Raw genomic sequence first — 21,475 nt, forward strand, 5'->3', positions numbered from 1 at the left:
TGATATTACAAATTCTATTGAAATACAGTAATCAAAGCATTACAAACAAACAAACAAGTTTAAAGATCCCAGATTAAGAACTTCTGTATTAAACAAGATCTAAAGTCTTTGCCAGTTTCAAAATATCTGAGCATATAAATCTCCATTCTTTTCTACTTCCAAATCTAGGAGCTAGAATTTCATTTTTGTTGTAACTAGTTCCAAAGTCACTAAGGCAACTACTAACTCAGCATCCTTAAAGCAGAGAACGTCAATTTGTTTAAGAAAGTTTGGCCCCAGATGGTTACAGATCAATCTAACAATCAGTAATTGGTTAATTAATTTGCAAATTTTAGACTTTCACTGATTCTGGCTATGGGGGCAGTTCAGCATCTCTGCAAATTAAAAGTCTGGGATGGTAGCACAAAGCACTGAATGTATAGTTAAGTTTCTTATGCAACTTACTCTGGGTCTCAGACCAAAAATGTATTAAAGGAAGCACTTGAATCCAGATTTTTCTGACTCAGAGGCCATCTCTCTATCTGTTCTATCCACAATATCAAGATGCCTCCTGATACAAAAATTAATGTCATTTATCTACATAAATTTTAGCTTATATTTCAATTACTCCTTCAACTCTATCGAAAGTAAATTTTAGTTATAAGAATTTTTATAAGGCATACAAGTGATTGTGATTTTAAAATTCTATTGGGATATAGCTCTTCTATATTTCAACGTTTTGAAAATCTAAGCTACTTTTCTCAAAGTTTCTTTTGTTAGATATCAATTACTGATATTGACAAAATGATTTAGCAACAGTTTGATTTCTTACCTCATTTATTTAATTCTTTTTTAGGGGTCTAATAAGTATTTTTCATAAACTAGAAAGAAATTAAAATGATTTAAAATTTCCACCAAAGATGTATTACTTTTGAAAAGTCAAAGTAAAATTGTACTTAGTTCTCACCAGGAATAGAAGGAACATGCCAGACAGACCTAAGAGCTTACCAGAAATAATTCTGTCATTATGACACAATGATTTTACAAAATCAAGTTGCTGAGATTCTCCAGTGTTCCCATTTTATGAAGGGAGAGAGAAGCTGGGAAGGCTGAGCTCATGCAGGATTCCTGTCTCCGGTCTTGTGGAAACTGGAGCCCTAGTTGCCCAGTTGTTACGTTCTTGGGTGCCAAAATTTAAAGCATGCGAACTCTTCTCTCTGACGCCCCTTTAATGCATTATAAATGGGCTGATTACATATAGACGCTTACAGCACAAGCCACAGCCGGCTCCACATGCCACTGAGGACACAGGTGGCTCTGCTAAAAATATGCCATGGAAGGCATTAGAATTGGGTACTGTTGCTACCACCATCCCTGATTCCAGACCCTTTGAAGACAGCCCTCAAATCTCTAATCAAGATTCTTGACAGAATCCACAAAGGAAGTCTCAAGAATAGTCATGGACCATCTCTGCCCCAGCCCCCTTTCACAGGGAAAGCACTGAAATTTGTCTTGCCTTCTCTACCCTCCTTCCTGAGAACCCCCTTTCTTCCACTATCCAGCCTGAGATGTCATCATATTCCCCATTGAGCACCCCTACCTCCTGGGCTGAAAGTCTGACCTCTGTGTCAAGGGAGTAGACCAACCAGCCAGGGCACTGTGCAGTCTCATGCAGAATCACTGAGCTGCTGGGATCAAGTATCCCACATGCTGGTGTCCATCAAACAGACTTCTGCAAGCATCATCAAGCTGCAAACTTTCTTTCTCTGTGTTTCTCTCTTTCTGTGTCTCTTTCTCTGTGTATCTCTGTCTCTGTCTCTCTGTCTCTCTCTGTCTCTCTCTCTGTGTCTGTCTGTCTGTCTGTCTGTCTGTCTCTCTCTCTCTCTCTCTCTCTCTCTCTCTCTCTCTCCTTCCTCACTTTTTCTATGTTTCACTCTTTCTGCTTCACTCTCTCTGTTTCTTTCTCTCTCCTTTAAATCTGAAGCTTCTTTTTAATGTCCTTATTATAGCCTGACTCCGAAAGATACCTCAGCAATAGCAACAGCAGTAGAATTAGTGACTTTGAGCACTTAAACTCAATTTGGCGATTTCAAATATGTTTCTGGGCTGTCTTAACAGTGACAGTTCATTTTTGGAATGAAAACAAAACCCAAGTGGATAATCCTTCTCTCTGGTAAGGGAACAGAGAAGCAAGCAAGCAAGATACTTTCCACTCTGCTAACTGAGTCTCATCTCTGTTCCAAGGGGCTGACACTGTTGGCCCTTGGTGCCTGCCTACAGGGAGAGTGAAAAGGATCGCCAAAGAGCAAAGAGAAAATGTTGACAGTTCGGGAGAAATCCTCCTGAAAAACAGAAATGGAGTGGAGAGGGAAAGGAGAGGTACTGAAATGATGAGCCAGGTGTAGTAGCCCCTTGTGAAGGAAGGGCAGAGCAGGGTGCAGGAGGTACTTACGGGCGTGCCGAGCTCGGTGCTTGTGGGGCCGTCGGTGATCCCTTTCTGAGATCTGCTGATCTTCTCCCTGCTCAATGCCTTCCGAGGAGATCGGAAAGGAGACCACAGAAGGAGGTGCTTCAGCCCGCCCTCCTTCCACTTGAAAATCACCACACCCCTTTCTTCCTGCCCAGTTGGACCCTTCTGCCTTCTCTCTGTCGTAGGAGTAACTGATGATGACTTCAGCTCTGGAGAGATGAGGGGCTCCCGCCTCTCTCCCCTGGGTGCCTTGTAACTCTCTGCCACTAGAGAGCTGAAGTAGCTTGTCTCTGGGCCTCTGACCGGAATCCTCTTTCTCATCAGAGAAGGCAGACGTTCCGTGGCCAAGCCCTCCCTGCAACTGGTTAGGGTAAGGGTCAGGGGAGGGATGGTTTTCAGCTCCTCCCGGAACAGTCCCCACCAAAGCCCCAGGGTCCTTGTGTCTGTCAGGTGAGAGGGACAATTGCAATTCCACTACAGCTCCCAGCCTGCCTTCTTCTGTCTCCCCCAAGGCTATTGGCTCAGCCCAGGGTCTTCTCAGGGGGTGCGAAACTATTTGAGAGCTTGGCTTGGTTTCTCCTGAAAAATCAGGGTTGCTTTCATCTTTCTGGCCAGGAGATGCCCTCTGGGCTTGGGTGCAGTGGGGCCAAATATGTAGACTGGTACTCTCCACATGGTCCTCATGTACAAGGTGGTCATGATCTTTGTTTTCAGTCTCAGGGATATAGGTCTCATTTATTCCACTTGATGGTCTGCACATAAAAGATAATTCCAGACAGTTAAATTCATGGGTGTTTGTTTGAGGGGCTAGCCAAAGAATTTCTGACACTTTTATGAGGGCTGACAAATGTAGTACAAGGTCAGTCTGTTTCTGCCTAAATGTTTACAGCAGTGACTGGGAGGAATGAGGTTGGTGGTATGTCCCTTTCCCCTCCACCCCCTTGAGAGGTAGCATGCTGTAGTGGACAACTTGAGCACAAATACTACCTCAGACTCTTACTATCAGTGTGATCCTAGGTAAGTCATTTAAGCTCTCTAAACTCAGTTTCTTCATCTGTAAAGTGAGTGGGTTGAACACAAGGACCTCTAAGATTCCTTCCACTATATGATTGATGATCTTATGATCCCTTTTCTAAGAAGTTGGCCCTAAAGCAAAAGAGAAACTCTCCTTAACACTTTGATTTCCAGTATCCATCTTGAATTTGTCTCCAAGAGCTGGGGAAAGGATGTCAGAACCATCTCTTAGATCCACAAACTTGGCAAGAAACCACTAGCCCATCTGGATGAGGGGTTAACAGAGTTTTTCAGTTTCCATCCAGATGTTTGATGTCACATAAACAAAACTCAGCTCTTCCCAGACTGGGCCAAGAGCTCCCAGATAAAAGGGATCTAATAACCTTTTTGGATGAAATGAAATTGAAAGCAATATCTCTGACCACAGGGAATATTTGGTCTTGGGAATAAATACCCTTTTCCACACTGCTTGATTTGTGAGATCATGGAGATATTTATGATTGGAATTTGGTTGCCTCTCCCACTGAAGTGGGTTGACCAGCTCATTTACATTTTTGATCACATCTTCTCTTTGGGGATTCTCTAGAAGAAAAGCCATTTGAATAGCTCGTGGTCAAAGGGCCAAGTTTCTTACTCCAGCTTTTTGCCTCTGTCCCTCTCATTCTTTTTGGATTCTATACCTTTTGTTCTTATTACATAAGGAAGTGTAGGTTAAAAGTTGTTTAAAACAAACAAACAAAAACTTTCTCAAGTTCTAATTGTAAAAAAAAAAAAAAGCAACTATATGAATTTGGATTTTTCAGTTGCTAATGAATTTCTTTTTTGCTCCTTTCCTATCTCAGTCATACAAAGGAGTATTGAAGTGAATTTCTCCGAATATTGGGAGAGTAATAACAGTGTTATATAAATGTTAGCTATTATTTTTGTATGCTTTATGAACTTTTATGAACCTTTTGACCTTCACAAGTATTATTATCCCTATTTTATACTTGAGGAAACTGAGGCAGAGAGTTATTAAATAAACTAGAAAAAAGTGAAATGAGCAGAACCAGGAGATCATTATATACCTCAACAATGATACTGTTTGAGGATGTATTCTGATGGAAGTGGATCTCTTCGATAAAAAGAGCTAATTTAGTTTCAATTGATCAAGGATGGACAGAAGCAGCTACACCCAAAGAAAGAACACTGGGAAATGAATATAAACTGCTTGCATGTTTGTTTTTCTTCCCGGGTTATTTATACCTTCTGAATTCAATTCTCCCTGTACAACAAGAAAACTGTTTGGTTCTGCACACATATATCGTATCTAGGATATACTGTAACCTATTCAACATGTAAAGGACTGCTTGCTATCTGGGGGAGGGGGTGGAGAGAGGGAAGGGAAAAATCGGAACAGAAGTGAGTGCAAGGGATAATGCTGTAAAAAATTATCCTGGTATGGGTTCTATCAATAAAAAGTTATTTAAAAAAAATAAATAAATAAATGAACTAGCAAAATAGCCTGGCATCTTCTGTCATTCATAGCTGTAGAGAATTGCCTCAACCCTGAGAAATAGCATGACTTGCCTCTAGTGACATGTGTCACAGCATATGTCACAGTAGGAATTTGAACCCAGGTCTTTCTGGCTTTGAGACCAGCTCTCTATCTGCAATGCTGACTGCTTCTCAATGAAATAGGAGATCTCAATCTTTTTGTGTATTATGGACCAATTAACTGGCAATTTGATAAGATCTGTGGACTCCTTTTCAGAAAAGTTTTTAATTGCATAAAAATTTGTATAGGATTACAAAGAAAATCAATTACATCAAAATATGATTGTGTACATGTTTTCAAAGACAAGTTCATGGATTCCAAGTTAAGAATCTTCACTCTACAGAGTGATGGATAGGATTCCTTCTTCACACAAACCCATTATTTAAAAAATACTTAATCAATACCTATTGCAAAAATAAATAAATAAATAAAACAACTCTGTGGTATCATGGTTTACCTAACAAATTGGTTAACATGACAGAAAAAGGTAAATAATAAATGTTTGAGGAAATGTGGGAAAATTGGGATATTACGTTGTATATGGGATAAGAGTTGTAAACTGATTTCATCATCATGGAGAGCAATTTGGAATTATGTCCAAAAAACTATAACACTATGCATGCCCTTTGATCCAGGAATACCATCACTACATCTGTATATCAAAGAGTTTAAAAGGGGAAGGTGTTAGAAGGAAAGGATCCATTTGTACAAAAATTTTTATAACAGTTTTGTGTGTATGTGTGTGGTGACAAAGAGCTGGACATTGAGGAGCTGTCCATCAAATGGGGAATGGCTGAAAAGTTGTTGTATATAAATATAATGAAATATTACTGTGCTGTAAAAAATGATGGGCAGGCTTATTTCAGAAAAACCTGGAGAGACTTATAGGAACTGATGCAAAGAGAATTGAACAGAAACAGGAGAATATAGTAACAGATATACAGTGTGGTGATAAACTATGAATGATTTACCTCTTCTCAGCAATCCAATTATCCAAGACAATCCCAAAGGATTCAAGATGAAAAATGTCATCCACCTCCAGAGAAAGAACTGATAGAGTCTGAATGTGGATTGAAGAATACATTTTTACATTTTTTCATGTTTTTCCCTCTTTTGGTCTTGTCTTTTTTTAACAACATGACAAATATGATGTTTTGCATAATTGAACATGCATAACCTATCAAATTGTTTATTATTTTATGGAAGACAGAGCTGCAGGAGGGAAGGAGAAAATGTGGAACTCCACTTTTTAAAATTGTTTTTACATGTAACTAGGAGAAAATAAAATTTTATCCAAAAATAAATGTCCATTGAATTGAATTGTAGTCTCTGGCATGCCAAATATCCACCATTTTTCTTTGTATAAGATCTATGATGCGTACTTGGCAATACTATTTTAAAAGCAGCATGTTAGGTCCATAAAGGTAGGCCAAAGGCTATACTGAGAAAGAATAAGAGTAAAATTAGAAAGAGAAATGAAGACTTCTTAATATCACCTTAATATCTCTGGTTACAGCTCATTACATCAAACTGGATTTCTTTGAGACAATGTGCTGCATTAATTATATTCTACTGGAGGCTACTGTCAAGTCAGGAGGTTTGTAATTTAGCCAGGTTCAGGATGGTTCTGGATTGCATCTCTCTAAGTTATGAGAGTCCTCCACTGAGTACATACGGATATAGTAGCTTGAATTCATAAACATTTCCATTTGGGGACAAGCCAGAGAAATGTTAGCCTTTACTGGTAGCTGTGGCTAAGAGTATAGAATATATGCATAAAAAGTCAAGATTTTTTTTAAAATCATAGAGATAGTGAGAGAAGAGAAATTCATATCCCTTAGAAGGTTATTTTCACTTCCATCACCACAAAAAATCAGCTCTATAATGTTTCATGCTTTTAGGTCCGATTGCTAACTTACAAATATATTTAAAGATTTATTGACACATTGACAATTTTTGAATCCTTATGTGGGTAATTGGGGGAAAAGAGACATCTTCTAGTGTGAGTCAGTTTGATACAGTTGCTAACCATGGAGCCAGAAAGATCTGAGTTCAAGACCTACTTTAGACATATTTGGATTGTGTAACCCTGGCCAAGTCACTTCAACTCACAGTTCTCTATCTAATTCTTTCCAATTCTGATTTGCACAGAAGGTGCTGACTGGCATTGATTGAAGGTGGCCATTTATCAAGAATAATCCTATTCTAATGAAATTCTAAGTCTAGTCCTTATCCTCTGTTGAGAAATATCATGGGCATGAGGGAAAGAGAACTATTTGGTTTCATAAAACATGATTAATTTTAGCTTTATTTTGATTTAAGATCCTTGGATATAACCTTATCCAATTAATGGATAAAAATAAATTTTTAAAAAGCAGTAAACAGTATTAAGAATAACAAATGAAAAATTAAAAATAATATAAGAATCATTAAGCTGTTCACTGGTATCCATTTGGAGATTATTATTACAACCTTTCACTAACTGGAATATGAAAGTCAGCCTAAAACTTTTAGGATTAAGAATCCATTGTGATCAAAACAAGACCCAGAAACGGGCGTCCCAAATTACAAGTGAGTTGCGAAAGAATTTAACTCACTAAACCAGTGAAGGAATTACCCCTCCAATAGCCTAAAAAGGAGAGAAACAAGTAGAGAGAGCTTCTCTTCTTGAGGAGAAAAAAGTACCCAAAGATGGCCCTGAAAGTCTTAGCCCTGGTAATTTCAAGTAGACATTACAGGCAAAACAAACAAAATTACAGGCAATAACATCCTTACTAAGTCTCTACTAGCCCTCAGGCATTCACTTCACTTGAGAAAATTCAAGTATTTGAATATATGAGCCAAGTTTAAATAGAATATTGATGAAAATCCTTCTCTAGGGGCAGCTAGATGGCACAGTGGATAGAGCACCAGTCCTGAAATCAGAAAGATCTGAGTTCAAATCCAACCTCAGACACTTAATACCACCTAGGTGTGTGAACCTGGGCAAGTCACTTAACCCCAATTGCCTCAGCAAAAAAGAAAAAGAAAATCCTTCTTTGATGCCTCTTTATAGTATGGATATAAATCTGGATTCTCAAAGGCATCATCTTTGGCAAGTACCACCAAGCTAGAAAGCATCACAGTATGTGGAGAACTAGAAAGGAAACTCAAAGGCTATCTAGTCCAATTCCCCTCACTTTATAGATGAGGAAACTGAGGTTCAGAGATTGGAGCTGGAAAGGATGTTAGAGCTATCTTTTACAATTGAGGAAATCGAAATCCAGGGAACATAAGCAACTTTGGTGTTAGTGTTCAATCATTTCAGTCATCTCCAACTCTTTATGACCCCATTTTGGTGGTGGTTGTTTTATTGTTCTTGTATTTTGTTTGTTTGTTTTGGCAACAAACAAACAAAACAAAAAAAGGGAAATGGCAAACCACTCCAGTATTGTTTTGGCAAAGATACTGGAGTGGTTTGCCATTTCCTTCCTCAATTCATTTTATAGATGATGAAACTGAGGCAAAAAGAGTTAAGTGACTTTCCTGGGGTCACTAAGTAAGTGTCTGAGGCCAGATTTTAACTCAGTGATGTTCTGTCCACTGCAACTGAACCATTTAGTTGTAAGAGGTAGGATTTAAACCTAAGACTTCTGGTCTCAGAGGGAGTTCCTTTCTTTTTTTTGTTTCTAGGATCCTCAATTTTATTCCTCCTTCTACCACTACAGATCACAGTCCCTTTGTGGTTATAAATGCAATCAGTGCATATAGCCAATTTGGTCCACACAACAAGTCTTCCATGACAGTGCCACATGGATGTAGAATAGAAAAAAGAATGGAAAGAAAATCTTTGCATCAGATTTGTCCTAGAAGAATTTCGTATCTAAGAAATACCAACTATATATGTAATCATTTGCATATATACAAATATATGTGCATGTATGTATATGACTAATAGCCATTCTCCAATACATACCAATTCAAAGAATATGAACAAATTCTTCTTAAAAGAAGAATTGCTAACTAAGATGAAAGGAAAAAAATAATGATAGACATTGTAGGAGATGTGGGAAAACTGGAACACTAATACATTGTTGGTGGAGTTGTGAAAAGATTTAACCATTCTGGAGAGCAATTTGGAACTATGCCCGAAGGGCTACAAAATTGTGTGTACCATTTGATCCAGCAGTTTCTTTCCTGGATCTGTATCCCAAAGAGATAACAAGAAAGGAAAAGAAACCACATGTGCAAAAATGTTTGTAGCAGTCCTTTTTTTGTAGTGGGAAGGAGCTAGAAATTGAGTGGATACCCATCAGTTAGGGAATGTCAAGATAAGTTATAATGTATAAAGGTAGTGCAATATTATTGTTCTGTAAGCAATGAAGAGCAGGATGTTTTCAGAAAAGCTTGGAAAGACCTATGTGAACTGATGTAGAGTGAAGTGAGCAAAGCTAGGAGAACATTATACACAGTAACAACATCATATGATAACCAACTGTGATGGACTTGGCTCTTCTTGGCAATGTGGTGATTCATGGCAATTCCAGTAGACTTGGCATGAGATGGAAACTGAATGTAGATTGAAGAATGATGTTTTCACCTTTTTGTTTATTTTTCCTTTCTTATGGTTTTTCTTCCCTTTGGGGATGATTTTTCTTGTACAACATGACAAATATGGAAATATGTTTAAAAGAATTGCAGATGTTTAACCCATATCAAATTGATTGGTGTCTTGGGTGGGAGGAAAATAAGAAAGGGAGGACAAAAAATTTAGAATACAAAGTTTTTCAAAAATGATTTTTAAAAAAATAATAACTTTTTTATTTTTCAGAATACATGCAATGATAGTTTTCAACATTCACCCTTATAAAAACTTGTGTTCCAAATTTTCCTCTCTCCCTTCCCTTCTCTCCCTTCACTTAGACAGCAAGTAATCAAAAAGTGTAATTTTTCTAAACATATTTCCACAAAAAAAAATGTTGAAAACTATCTTTATATGTATTTGGAAAAATAAAATATTATTGAAAAAAATAAAAAAAGAAACAAAAAAGAATTGCAAAGTATTCACAACCACATTAAAGAATGTTTCTAACTAATTATAACAAGAGAAATTCAAATCAAAACAATCTTAAGGTTTCACCTCACACTTTTCAAATTAGAAAGAAAAATTGACCAAAAAAGCAACAGTTAGTGTTGGAAGAATTGTGGAAAGAGAGGCACCATAACAAGAAAGCTACATAGCATGGTGGATAGAACACTGGGCCGCTAGTCAAGAGAACTTGAGCTCAAATCCAATCTCAGACTTTTCACCTACTTTACTATGGGCAAATCCTATTGCCTCAGTTTTCTCATCTACAGAACGAACTGGAGAAGGAAATGGCAAACTACTCTAGTATCTTTTCTAAGAAAATCCCAAATGGAGTCACAAAAAGTCAGACAAGGCAAATTAATCAAACAACAAAAAGCATACTACTGCATTGTTGGTGAAGCAATGAGATGATACAACTATTTTAGAAAGAAACTTGGAATTCTGCAAATAAAGTGATTAAATGTCCATACCCTTTCAACCTGATACTCCATTACTGAGCTTATACCTCAAAGAAGCCATCAATAAGAAGAAAGCTCCCACATATTCCAAAATATTTATAGCATCACTTTTCATGATAGCTAAGAATTGAAAACGAAGTAAGATCTCCATCATTTGGGGAATGGCTAAATGAATTATGATACATGAATGTAATAGAATACTTCCGTTATAAGAAGCAATGTGAGGGCAGCTAGATGACACAGTGGATAGAATGCTGGCCCTGAAGTCAGAAGGATCTGAGTTCAAATCCAGATTCAGACATTTAATACTTCCTAGCTGTGTGACCCTGGGCAAGTCACTAACCTCAATTGCCTCAAAAAAAAAAAAGAAAAAGAAAAAGAAGAAGAGGAAGAAGAAGAAGAAGAAGAAGAAGAAGAAGAAGAAGAAGAAGAAGCAATGTGTATGATGGAATACAGAGAAGCACTAGAAGATCTATATGAATTAATGCATACTGTCCCAGGTAGAGCCAAGAAAAAAATATACACAATAACTACAGCAATGTAAATGAAAAATCAATGACACCAAAACATCAAAAATGAATATAAAAAAGTATAAAGATCCAGCAGAATTTGAATGAAGAGATATAGAAAATCACTCCCAAATCAGACATTTGTGGAGGTGAGGGCTCCTCTAGAATTATATGTTATACACAATCTTAGACTTTTCCTAATATATTAATCAGTTGCACTGACCTTTCTTTTTTTTTCTAGAAAATGCTATTTGTTATATAGGATGAATTTCTGGCAGGTAGAGTGATATGATAAGGAAAAAAAAAAGCCAGAAAATATCAACAAAAACTTATTTAAAAAAGTTAAGAAGTAATGACATGATTCAAAACAAAATGATTGGATAAGTTGTGACTAAACGCTCTGAACAGAGCCCTTTTTATGCTATCTCTAGAGGGATGAATGTCATCAATTTAGATGACAGTGTGGTGTTTGCATTCCTATAGATTTTAGTCACAATGCACAACTGATTACAAGCTGGTCAGCATAAGACAAAAAGTCCAGTTAAGCAGGGTCGTGGCCCCAGCCTTAAGATCCCTAAATTCTTCAGCTTTATTCTGATTAGATGAAAATACCACTGGTGTTATTCAAGCTGCCATTTTGAAGGAAAAATAAAGATAACAATGTATCCCTCAAAAGGATAGGAAAATCTCAAGGAACATGAGTCCAACTACCCAGAAACCGGTTGGGTAAACAAAGATTAAGTGGACTACAAATTTTAAAAAAATCAAGAGAGGCAGCATGCCTTAGTGGATAGGAGATTGGACTTGGAGTCAGAAGAGCACAGTGTAAATCCTACAGGCCTCAGACACCTATGTGACTGGGCAAGTAGCCCAACCTTTCTGGTCCTCAGTCTCCTTACTTGTAAAAAGAAGTGGTTGGAGCCACTTCTAAGGCTTTAAATGTCTCATCCCAGTGAACCTTGCATGAAAAGGATTGTGTTGCTGTTGTCCTTGCTGCAATTTCTTCTCAGTAAAAAGAGTCCAATGACCCATATCATTCCCTCTTCTCTTCCTGCAAATAGCTGCAGTAAATAATTCACTGGACAAACAAATAAATGAAAACACATGACTTTCAGCATAAGTTCTGGGAGTCACAAGGGATCTTTCCCAATGACCAACAGCTTTGACATTTGTAATATTGTGTACTCTGCAAGGCTGGGGCTTCTCCAAGACCAGGAAAGTGATCTTGAGCAGGCTGTATTTACTCAGGAAGTAGACAAATGAATTGAGAAAGCTTTTCAAGGAAAGTGGGAACAAAGATTTTTCAGGCTAATCTTTTGTTCATTTGAAATTTCAGTCACTGATCATTTATTAAGTACCTACTATGTATTTATATACATATATGGCTATCTTGTATATAGTGCTTTAAAGTTTTCAAAGTACTTTATGTGTTATTCTCACAGCAACCCTAAAAGTTGGTACAATTAGTATACACATTTTACAGATGGGAAATGGAAGTAGGCAGCAGTGAAGTTACCTGCCCCAAATAATACAGCTATTAAGTGTCTAAGGCTGCATTTGAATTCAGGTCTTCTTTATCTCTTATCTACAGGGCCTACTGCCTAGCTATCTCTATAAACCTTGGGTTTATAGTACTGAAGAATAAAGACAGAAACCAAAAACAACCCCTCCCTCAAAATAAACAAACCAACCTAATCCCTGTTCTCTTGAAGCTTATGGTTTTGAGTGCTGTCTAGGCAAGGGGAAGACAACATACACATATATAAGTATATAAGAACAAATACAAAGTAGTTAGACATTAAGTTGTGGGGAGAGGGGCTGGCAGTTGTGAAAACAGGATAGGCTTTATGCAGAAGATAGGTCTTAAGATGTATCTTGCAGGAGAAGAAGGCCTCTATAAAGTAGAGGCAAGCAGGGAAGGCCTTCTAGGAATGGAAAACAACCAGTGCAATGAAAAAGAGAGAGAGTATTGTTTGCCTTCAACAGTGAAAAGTGGAGTAATATACAATTTGGCTGAAAAGAGAGGTTGATAGCCAAGACCTTTTAAAAATTTTTTTTAAATATTATGATAGATATCTCTTGTTTTAACATTACTTACATTTCCTATTAGCAGCCAGATAAATAGAGTATTGGGCTTGGAGTCAGGAAGACTCCTCTTTCTAAATTCAAATCTGACCTCAGATACTTACTAACTTTTTGATCCGGGGTAAGTCAGTTAACCCTATTTGCCTCAGTTTCTTTATCTGTCAGATGGACCTGGGAAGAAAATGGCAAATCACCCCAGTATCTTTGCAAAAAAAAAAAAATCCCAAATGGGATCACAAAGCATTCAATATGACTGAAATGACAGAAAAGCAACAAGGAGTTTATTGACTTAGGGAGTGACATGGTTAGGTCTGTATTTAAGGAAAATCATTTTGGTAGCAGTGAATTAAAAAAGGAAAAAGACATGAAGTGGAAAGAAAATTCTTTTTAGAATTTACCAACAACAGAACAAACAAACAAACAAAAAACAAATAGGGAAATTTATAAGAAGGAAGAATTTAAGTGAGAAGATAAAAAGTTCTATTTTAAATATGTTCAGTTTGAGACATATCCTGGATATCCTGAATAAATTCATTTTGCTTGACTTTGCATATTTTTTTAAAGAAATTTATTTTTCTTTTCCTTTTTTTTTTTCCTGGGGGGAATTGAAGGGAGAAAAAAATACATTTCTGTTAGGTTTGTTTTTTTTTTTAATAGAGAGATGGAGGGGTGCTAATAATGTGGGATATCATATTTACTTTCAAATGAAGTCATTGTGGTATTAGCTTTATTTTTGTTTTTATTGTTTACTCATTTCATTCCTGTCCTACTCTTCATGATCTCATTTGGGGTTTTCTTGAAAATGATACTGAAGAGGGTTGTCATTTCCTCCTCCAGCTCATTTTAAAGATGAGGAAACTGGGGCAAATGGGGTTAAGGGGCTTGCCCAGGGTCAAAAAGTTAGTAAGTGTCTAAGGTCAGATTTGAACTTAGGCAGAGGAGACTTCTTTACTCTAGAATCAGCACTTTATCTACTGCAGCGCCATCTGCTGCCTACTTTTTTGTTTTATTTTGTTAGAAGAAATCTCCCAGGGAGTGAATATGTTCTGCAAATTTTTGTAATGTAAAAACAAAACACATCAATAAAATATTTTAAATGAAAAAAAAAGACATGTGTCTAAGTGGTAATTACAATGAAAGGGTCAGTCACCAGTCTGGACTAAAGCTTGGGAGAACTGGGGAGAGGGAACTGTAATTCATCTGCATGGAAATAAACATTAAATTTATGGGAATGGATGATGTCCATTGTGTAGAGAGAGAAGAGAGATCAGAATGGAGCTGTGGAGCACTCCCACAATTAGAGGATGTGATATGGATGATGTAAAGGAACTTACCATAAGGCAGTCGGATAGATGGGAAGACGGGACAGAAGTGTTAGAAAAATAGGATTAAAGACAGAGTTTGAGAAGAATGAAGACTGAAAAGCTGGTTAGATTGAGCAACTAAGGAATCATTGGTAACTTTAGAGAGAGCAGTTTGAGGTGAGAGATTAGAGCAGAAGACTGATTGGAAAAGGTTGAGAAATGTGTGGCAAGAGAGGATTGGAGGTGACCAAGGTCAATAGGTTTTCCAAGGAGTTTGCCTGAGTAAGGGAGGAGAGATACAAGATTGATTGAGAGGAAGGGAACATCTAGTAAAAGTTTTTCTAGATGGGAAATATGGGCACATTTGAAAATGATAGAAAACCTCGTAGGGAGAGGTTGAAAATTAGAAGAAAAGAATGGATGGAATCAAAAATAAACTATGAGGCCTTGGCCTTGGTGTAAAGTAGGACAACTTTGTTATCAGACACTAGAGTGAAGGAGATGAAAACCAAAGAAGATAGAGCTTTTCAATTAACCAGAATATTCCATCAATTTCAATCTAATTCTATCCATTGCCCTCCTGCATCACTGCCTTGTCACGTATACTTCAATAAAACTATGAGCCATGCAAGATTACCCAAGGGAACAGATAGTGGAGAATTCTGACAAAAGATGATGTCCTGGAGAAGAAAATACAGCATTTCCTTCAACTATTTTTTAAGTGATTTAAAATGATTCAATCAGAAGCCAAAAATGGCTCCATGACACACAAAAATACTAAGAACCCCAGACTAACGGGACATAAGATGTACTAGACACATGTCAATGAACAATAACAAGAGTAAATAGCATTTCTAAAGCATTCTAAAGTTTACAAAATGTTATCTGACATAAAACCAGGTGGAGAGAGAAAATCAGGAAAGGCCTTCAAGGAGGAAGTGCTTCTTGACAAGAGGTTGGAGGAAATAGAGACTTTAAAGAGGTATGGGGTAGAGAGAAACGTTTCCCAGATATGGGACAAAGTTTGTGTGAAGACATGGAGAGACAAAGTAGAAGACCAGAGAGTTGGTCAGTTTTGATGAAATGCCATGTGAAGTAATATGAACTATCTGGAAATAGGTGAGCTCTCCCATTTACAATGTTTTTTATTGGACTGACTGCATGCTTCTTTAGTTCCAAATCACCCTAACCCACCCCAGCTCATAAATGATCTGTTATTCATTTGAGTATTGGCAAAAATCAAAGCCTGCCCTTACCTTTTGATAAGTATTTGGAGAGAATCAGTGATGCTTTCCATAAGTTTGATGACTTCTGAGTAGGTGAGATCTGCACATGGGGTGCCATTGATAGAGACCACTTCATCCCCTTCTTGTAAACCAGACCTTGAGGCTTTGCTCTTGCCACGAATCTAAGGGGTTTTAAAAAAAAGGAAGAGAATATTTACAATCTAATAATTTTTAAAATGCTATCTTTCTATAGGAAGAGGGGCTATGTGTTTATTCAACAATGTAGAAGAGTAGAAAGAGTCAGGTGATTAATGAGCATTTAACAAGCATTATATAACAGGCACTGTGCTAAGTGCTGGTATATAAAGAAAGGCAAAAAATGCCTCTGGCTCTCAAGTAACTTACATTCTTTTTTTTTTTTTCTGAGGTAATTGGGGTTAAGTGACTTGCCCAGGGTCACACAGCCAGGAAGTGTTAAGTGTCTGAGGCCAAATTTAAACTTAGGTCCTCCTAACTTCAGGGCTGGTGCTCTATCCACTGCACCACCTAGCTACCCCAAATAGCTTACATTCTAATGAGAAACAAACAACAATATAGATATGATACATAAAGGGCAGATGGAACGCAATTTGAGAGTACTGACAGTGAGGAATTGAGAAAGGTCTCCTACATAAGGCAAAGCTTGTGCCAAGTCTCAAGGAAATCTAGAAAGCTAAGAGACAAAAGCTGAAGGGGAGAAAACATTGCAGGAGCAAGGCAGGGAAATAAAAGATGGAGTGCTCGTCCAATGACTAGCCAGTAGGTCTGTATAGTTGGATCATAGAGCATTGGGAAAGAAGCAAAGTGTAAGAAGACTGGAAAGATAGGGAGGGACAAATCAGGAAGAATTTTTAAATGTCTGACAAAGTTTTTATATTTGATCTTGAGGGAAACAAGAAGCCACTGGAACTCACTGAGCAGGCAGGTGACATAAAGATATGCTTCAGAAAGTTGACTTTAGCAATTTGGGTAAGGGTAGACTGAAGTGAGATAATTGAACCCTTGAGACTTCCATGAAAAGAAGATTATTGCATTTATCCAAGTGAGAAGTGATGAAGGTATGAACTCTGTTCAAATTCAGATAATGTACACAGAGTATTTTGCGACTGTCCAATACATATAAATTGCTGGCCATCATTATTCTGCTACATAGTTTTGGAAGCTACTTGAGACTCAAACCAACAGGAACTAGGAGCTCCCTTACCACATCCTTCTTGTATCATGGCTATCAATTTTAAACAAAATTGTTTGACCCTTTCCAGTCCAAAGAACCTTCTCCTTCAGCCTTAGATGGGACTTAAGAGATGATTATTCTGTTTTCTTTTCTTTGTACAGTATCTTTATCTCATTCACCCCAGGCCATACAAGCAATTTCTCTGACTGCTCTTTTTCCCTTGGTATAGTTAAAGAAAAGTCTTCTGTGGTCCTTGGCATTCCTCATTAGACTGAGTTCATTCCCAGATGTAATACATCTATCTGGTCCTTCTTGTGAATGACTGTCACAATTTGATGTTCAAACTTTGTTACATACTCAAGTTCCAAACATGTCTTTGTAAATCCTTATTTCATTTCCTGTATATCCTGAACAGACAATTTTCAGATGATGAAATTGAAACTATTACTACTCATATGAAAGAGTGGTCCAAATCATTATTGATCAGAGAAATGCAAATTAATACAACTCTGAGATACCACTACACATCTGTCAGATTGGCTAAGATGACAGGAAAAAATAATGATGAATGTTGGAGGGGATGCGGGAAAACTGGGACACTGATGCATTATTGGTGAAGTTGTGAATAAATCCAACCATTCTGGAGAGTAATCTGGAATTATGCCCCAAAAGTTATCAAACTGCCTACCCTTTGATCCAGCAGTGCTACTACTGGACTTATATCCTAAAGAAATACTAAAGAAGGGAAAGGGACCTGTATGTGCCAAAATGTTTGTGGCAGCCCCTTTTTGTAGTGGCTAGAAACTGGAAAATGAATGAATGCCCATCAATTGGAGAATGATTAGGTAAATTGTGATATATGAATGTTATGGAATATTATTGTTCTGTAAGAAATGGGCAGCAGGATGAATACAGAGAGGTTTGGCGAAACTTACATGAACTGATGCTGAGTGAAATGAGTAAAACCAGGAGATCATTTTATACTTGAACAACAATATTGTATGAGGATGTATTCTGATGGAAGTGGATTTCTTTGACAAAGAGAAGATCTAATTCAGTTCCAATTGATCAATGATGGACAAAAGCAGCTACACCCAGAGAAGGAACACTGGGAAATAAGTGTAAACTGTTTGCATTTTTGGTTTTCTTCCCAGGTTATTTTACCTTCTGAATCCAATTCTCCCTGTGCAACAAGAGAACTGTTCGGTTCTGCAAACATATATTGTATCTAGGATATACTGTAACATATTTAATATATATAAGACTGCCTGCCATCTAGGGGAGGGGGTGGAGGGAGGGAAGGAAAAAGTTGGAACAGAAGTGAGTGTAAGGGATAATGTAAAAAATTACCCAGGCATTTCCTGTATATCCACATTGTCTCTTTACATCTGCACTCTTTCTCTTTATTAAAACTATTTCTTTTGTGCCTTTTCTCTTTACTAAAACTGTTACTTTTTATGCCTTCTGAAGTCCATCATCAGAAACATCTGATCCTTCCTTAACTAATTATACATGTCAGGCCAAGAGCTCACACCATTCTTTCCTTAATCCTTTGAAACTTTCTCTCTTATAATCAGGGTACAGGATAGATAATGTCTCACTTTCTTTTCTCTATCATAAATTCAAGGATTAAACAGTTGCTTCACACAAGGCTCTTAGTGTTTCTACATCAGTAGTAAATTCCTCTTTGTCAGGGAATCAGGACTACATCCTTAAGTTGTCATCATCTTTTTTATCTTGGCTATGCAACAAATGATCATCTGTTCTGTTTTCATCAGAGAGAGTTCCAGTATTTGCTGGATAACTGAGGTTCTCACAGATAACTCACAAAAAGTTAAACTGAGATTTTTCAAAATAATTAAACATATTCAATTACATTCTTCTCACTAAAATATTGTCAATAATACAAATATTAACTGCTTCCTCTTCTGCCTTTTTGGCCACTGACCCCTATTCTCAGCCCTAGACTCATTACTATGTCTTCTTTGTCAGTTTGGGGTCTTTGCTTAACTCCTCACTGATTCCTTAGCCCTAGTGGTTATTAGCATGGTTCTATAAAGCTTCTGTTTTTCCTTCTGTTGAATTTTATCAAAATGTTTTTAACTCCTTTCATATAATCTTAATATATATGACTCTTTGCCACCTTTATCTAATGTCTTCCTTTTAAAATAGGTATACTCTCCCAAAGGCATTTTCCAAACATGAGATCAAACCTCTGCTGACTCCAGTGTTTTAAAATGTGCCTCTTTGCATTTGGGTCTCCAGTTCCCTTTGTTTGTTACCCATAAATGTTTTAATGCTGTGGGTTTTGTTGGTCTTTCTTTGATTAAATTTTATCTGCTGAGAATTGTTGAGTATCTTTCCTGATGTATCTAGGCCCTATTGTCCTTTTTAGCTTAAGAACTTTTGTAGAGATTTGTAAGATTCTTGGCTTTGTATTACTTTTGTTAACTTTTACAAGTGCATCCAATCACTGTGCAAGAGTCATCATTGCTATATTTTAAGCTATGGTCCCAAAAGGCCAAATATTCCAGATATCTCTTTAGCCAGCTGTTCACTTCCAAAATCTACCTTTCTCTTCTAAAATTTTTACCTCTGATTGGCTATGGAAATGAAAACACCAATTTTGTGTCTAAGATTTAGGATTGTTTTCTAGCCTCATTCTGGCCAAATTGTTTGTTCCTAAGTGATTCATTCAAATTGGATAATAGCCATCAGGTTGATAAATCTAGGGCAGCTTGGGAGGTGCTCTTTCACAATCTGGATACATGTTCTCGGGCCATATCAGACCTTTGTTTAACTTTTATTAGTCAGCTATTCAAAAAGAGAACTTTTTTTTAGTCATGATACTATTATTAAAATGTTTGAACACACCCCCAATTTATATATATTTATATAAAATTATGTATGTCCTATTATTTAATGATTATGTAAATTAGAAAACATGTGGTATAATAATTTTAAGATAAAATAAAAATGAAAGAAAAATATTTTAAAATAATTGTTAGTTTACTAACTACATTTTTTATTTTCATGGATTTGTGTGTGTGTGTGTGTGTGTGTGTGTGTGTGTGCGTGTGTGTGTATGTGTGTTTCAAAACAATCTATATGTTTCTACTCAGTATTTATTGACATAATTAAGGGGAGAGAGTGGGGAAAATACAAGAAAGGCTATACCAGAGTTGTTAAGGGGTAATTTTAACTACCCCTCCAAAATGCTTTTTTATTATTGAAAATACATATTATTTATGCTTTTAAATTTGTGAGAATGGCAGTTCTCAAATTCCCTTTGTGCTCTTAAAAATTCTTAAAGACCCTCCAACTAGATTTTGTTTGTGTGGGTTATAGCTATCAATATTTATCACATTAGAAACAAAACCTCTCCTTATATTATATGTCATGTGGATATATAAAATATAGGATATGGTTCTGGAGTCGGGAAGATTTGAGTTGAAATCCAATCCCAAACACTTATTAGCTGTGTGATACTGTGCAAGTTACTCAACATGTTTGCCTCAGTTTCTTTGTATATAAAATAATAATAATAACAGCATATATCTTCCAGAATTGTTGTGAGGATCAAATAAGATAATATTTGTAAAACATTTAGCATAGTGCTTGACACACAGTAAGTACTATAAAATAGTAGCCATGGTGATGGTGAAAATAGTGGACATCATGACTACCTTGAAAAATTCTCGGGGACCTCTTGGTGATCTCAGACCATACATGCTTTGGGCTCCATCCCACTACCTGCTATCTTCTTGATCCAGAATAATAATTAAAAAAAAAAAGTAAAGGAAAAAAACACAGAAAGGAGAATAATAACCATCTTTGGAAAGTGAGTTGGCCGAGGCTAATATAAAGTGGGGTAGAAGGACAAGAAGTTCCAGTCAGAATGGGGGTCAGTGGCCAAATAGGCAGGAGACGAGGCAATTAATATTTATATTATTAACAATAATATTTTTAGTGAGAAAAATGTGATTGAATATGCTTTATTATTTCGAAAAATCTCAGTTTAATCTTTTGTGATTGAACAATCCCATGGTCTCTTCCAAGTTCAATTTATAAAAAAGACAAGCTGGATGTCTTAGGATAGTAGGAATCAACCAATCCGATTTTTGTGAAAGTGATGTTGAACAGAGATGAAGATTTTCAAAACTATTTCTCTGAAGACATCAAAACCTCTGAATGACTGGATTTTTGATTGAAGTTCTTGACTTAATTATCCAGTTCTTTCACTTTATGGTGTCCTGTCATGTGAATACAGGAATTCATCCAGGCTAAATATCGAGAATGAAGTTTAGCTGCATAAACAACATAGAGAAAATCATTCCTTTTTGTCTGAATTAATTCTTATGTTATTTATCCTTAAGAACAAGGAAACCTTTTCCACGAGGGTCTGGAGAATTGTTGAATATATAATCCGGAATTTTACCAATTCACACCTCAATGTGTGGGACTTAATTTCAATGACATTTTAAGGTTTGCAAAGTGTTTTACATGTTACCTTATTTTAAATTTGTAATAACTCTCTGAGTTAGATACTAATATATTCCCTATATTACAGAGAAGGAAACCAAGGCTGAGAAAGGTTGAATGATTTGCCCAC

The 21,475-nt window shown here is 36.7% G+C and overlaps 1 protein-coding gene across 2 annotated transcripts in view; it reads right to left on the reverse strand.

Moving 5' to 3' along the window:
* SYNPO2 (synaptopodin 2) overlaps positions 1-21,475 on the reverse strand; it is a 211,567-nt gene that overhangs the window by 40,543 nt on the left and 149,549 nt on the right. Inside the window, exons 2-3 of one of the 2 annotated variants that reach the window (XM_051966039.1) lie at positions 15,681-15,832; positions 2,432-3,201 (exon numbers count right to left, since the gene is read on the reverse strand). In XM_051966039.1, the coding sequence (XP_051821999.1) occupies positions 2,432-3,201; positions 15,681-15,832 (922 nt within the window). Of the gene's footprint in view, positions 1-987; positions 1,114-2,431; positions 3,202-15,680; positions 15,833-21,475 lie in introns of those variants that run through there. The other variant, XM_051966040.1, reaches the window with a different exon arrangement.

Source organism: Antechinus flavipes, chromosome 6 (genome assembly GCF_016432865.1).
Source record: "Antechinus flavipes isolate AdamAnt ecotype Samford, QLD, Australia chromosome 6, AdamAnt_v2, whole genome shotgun sequence".
Taxonomy (NCBI): Eukaryota; Metazoa; Chordata; class Mammalia; order Dasyuromorphia; family Dasyuridae; genus Antechinus; species Antechinus flavipes.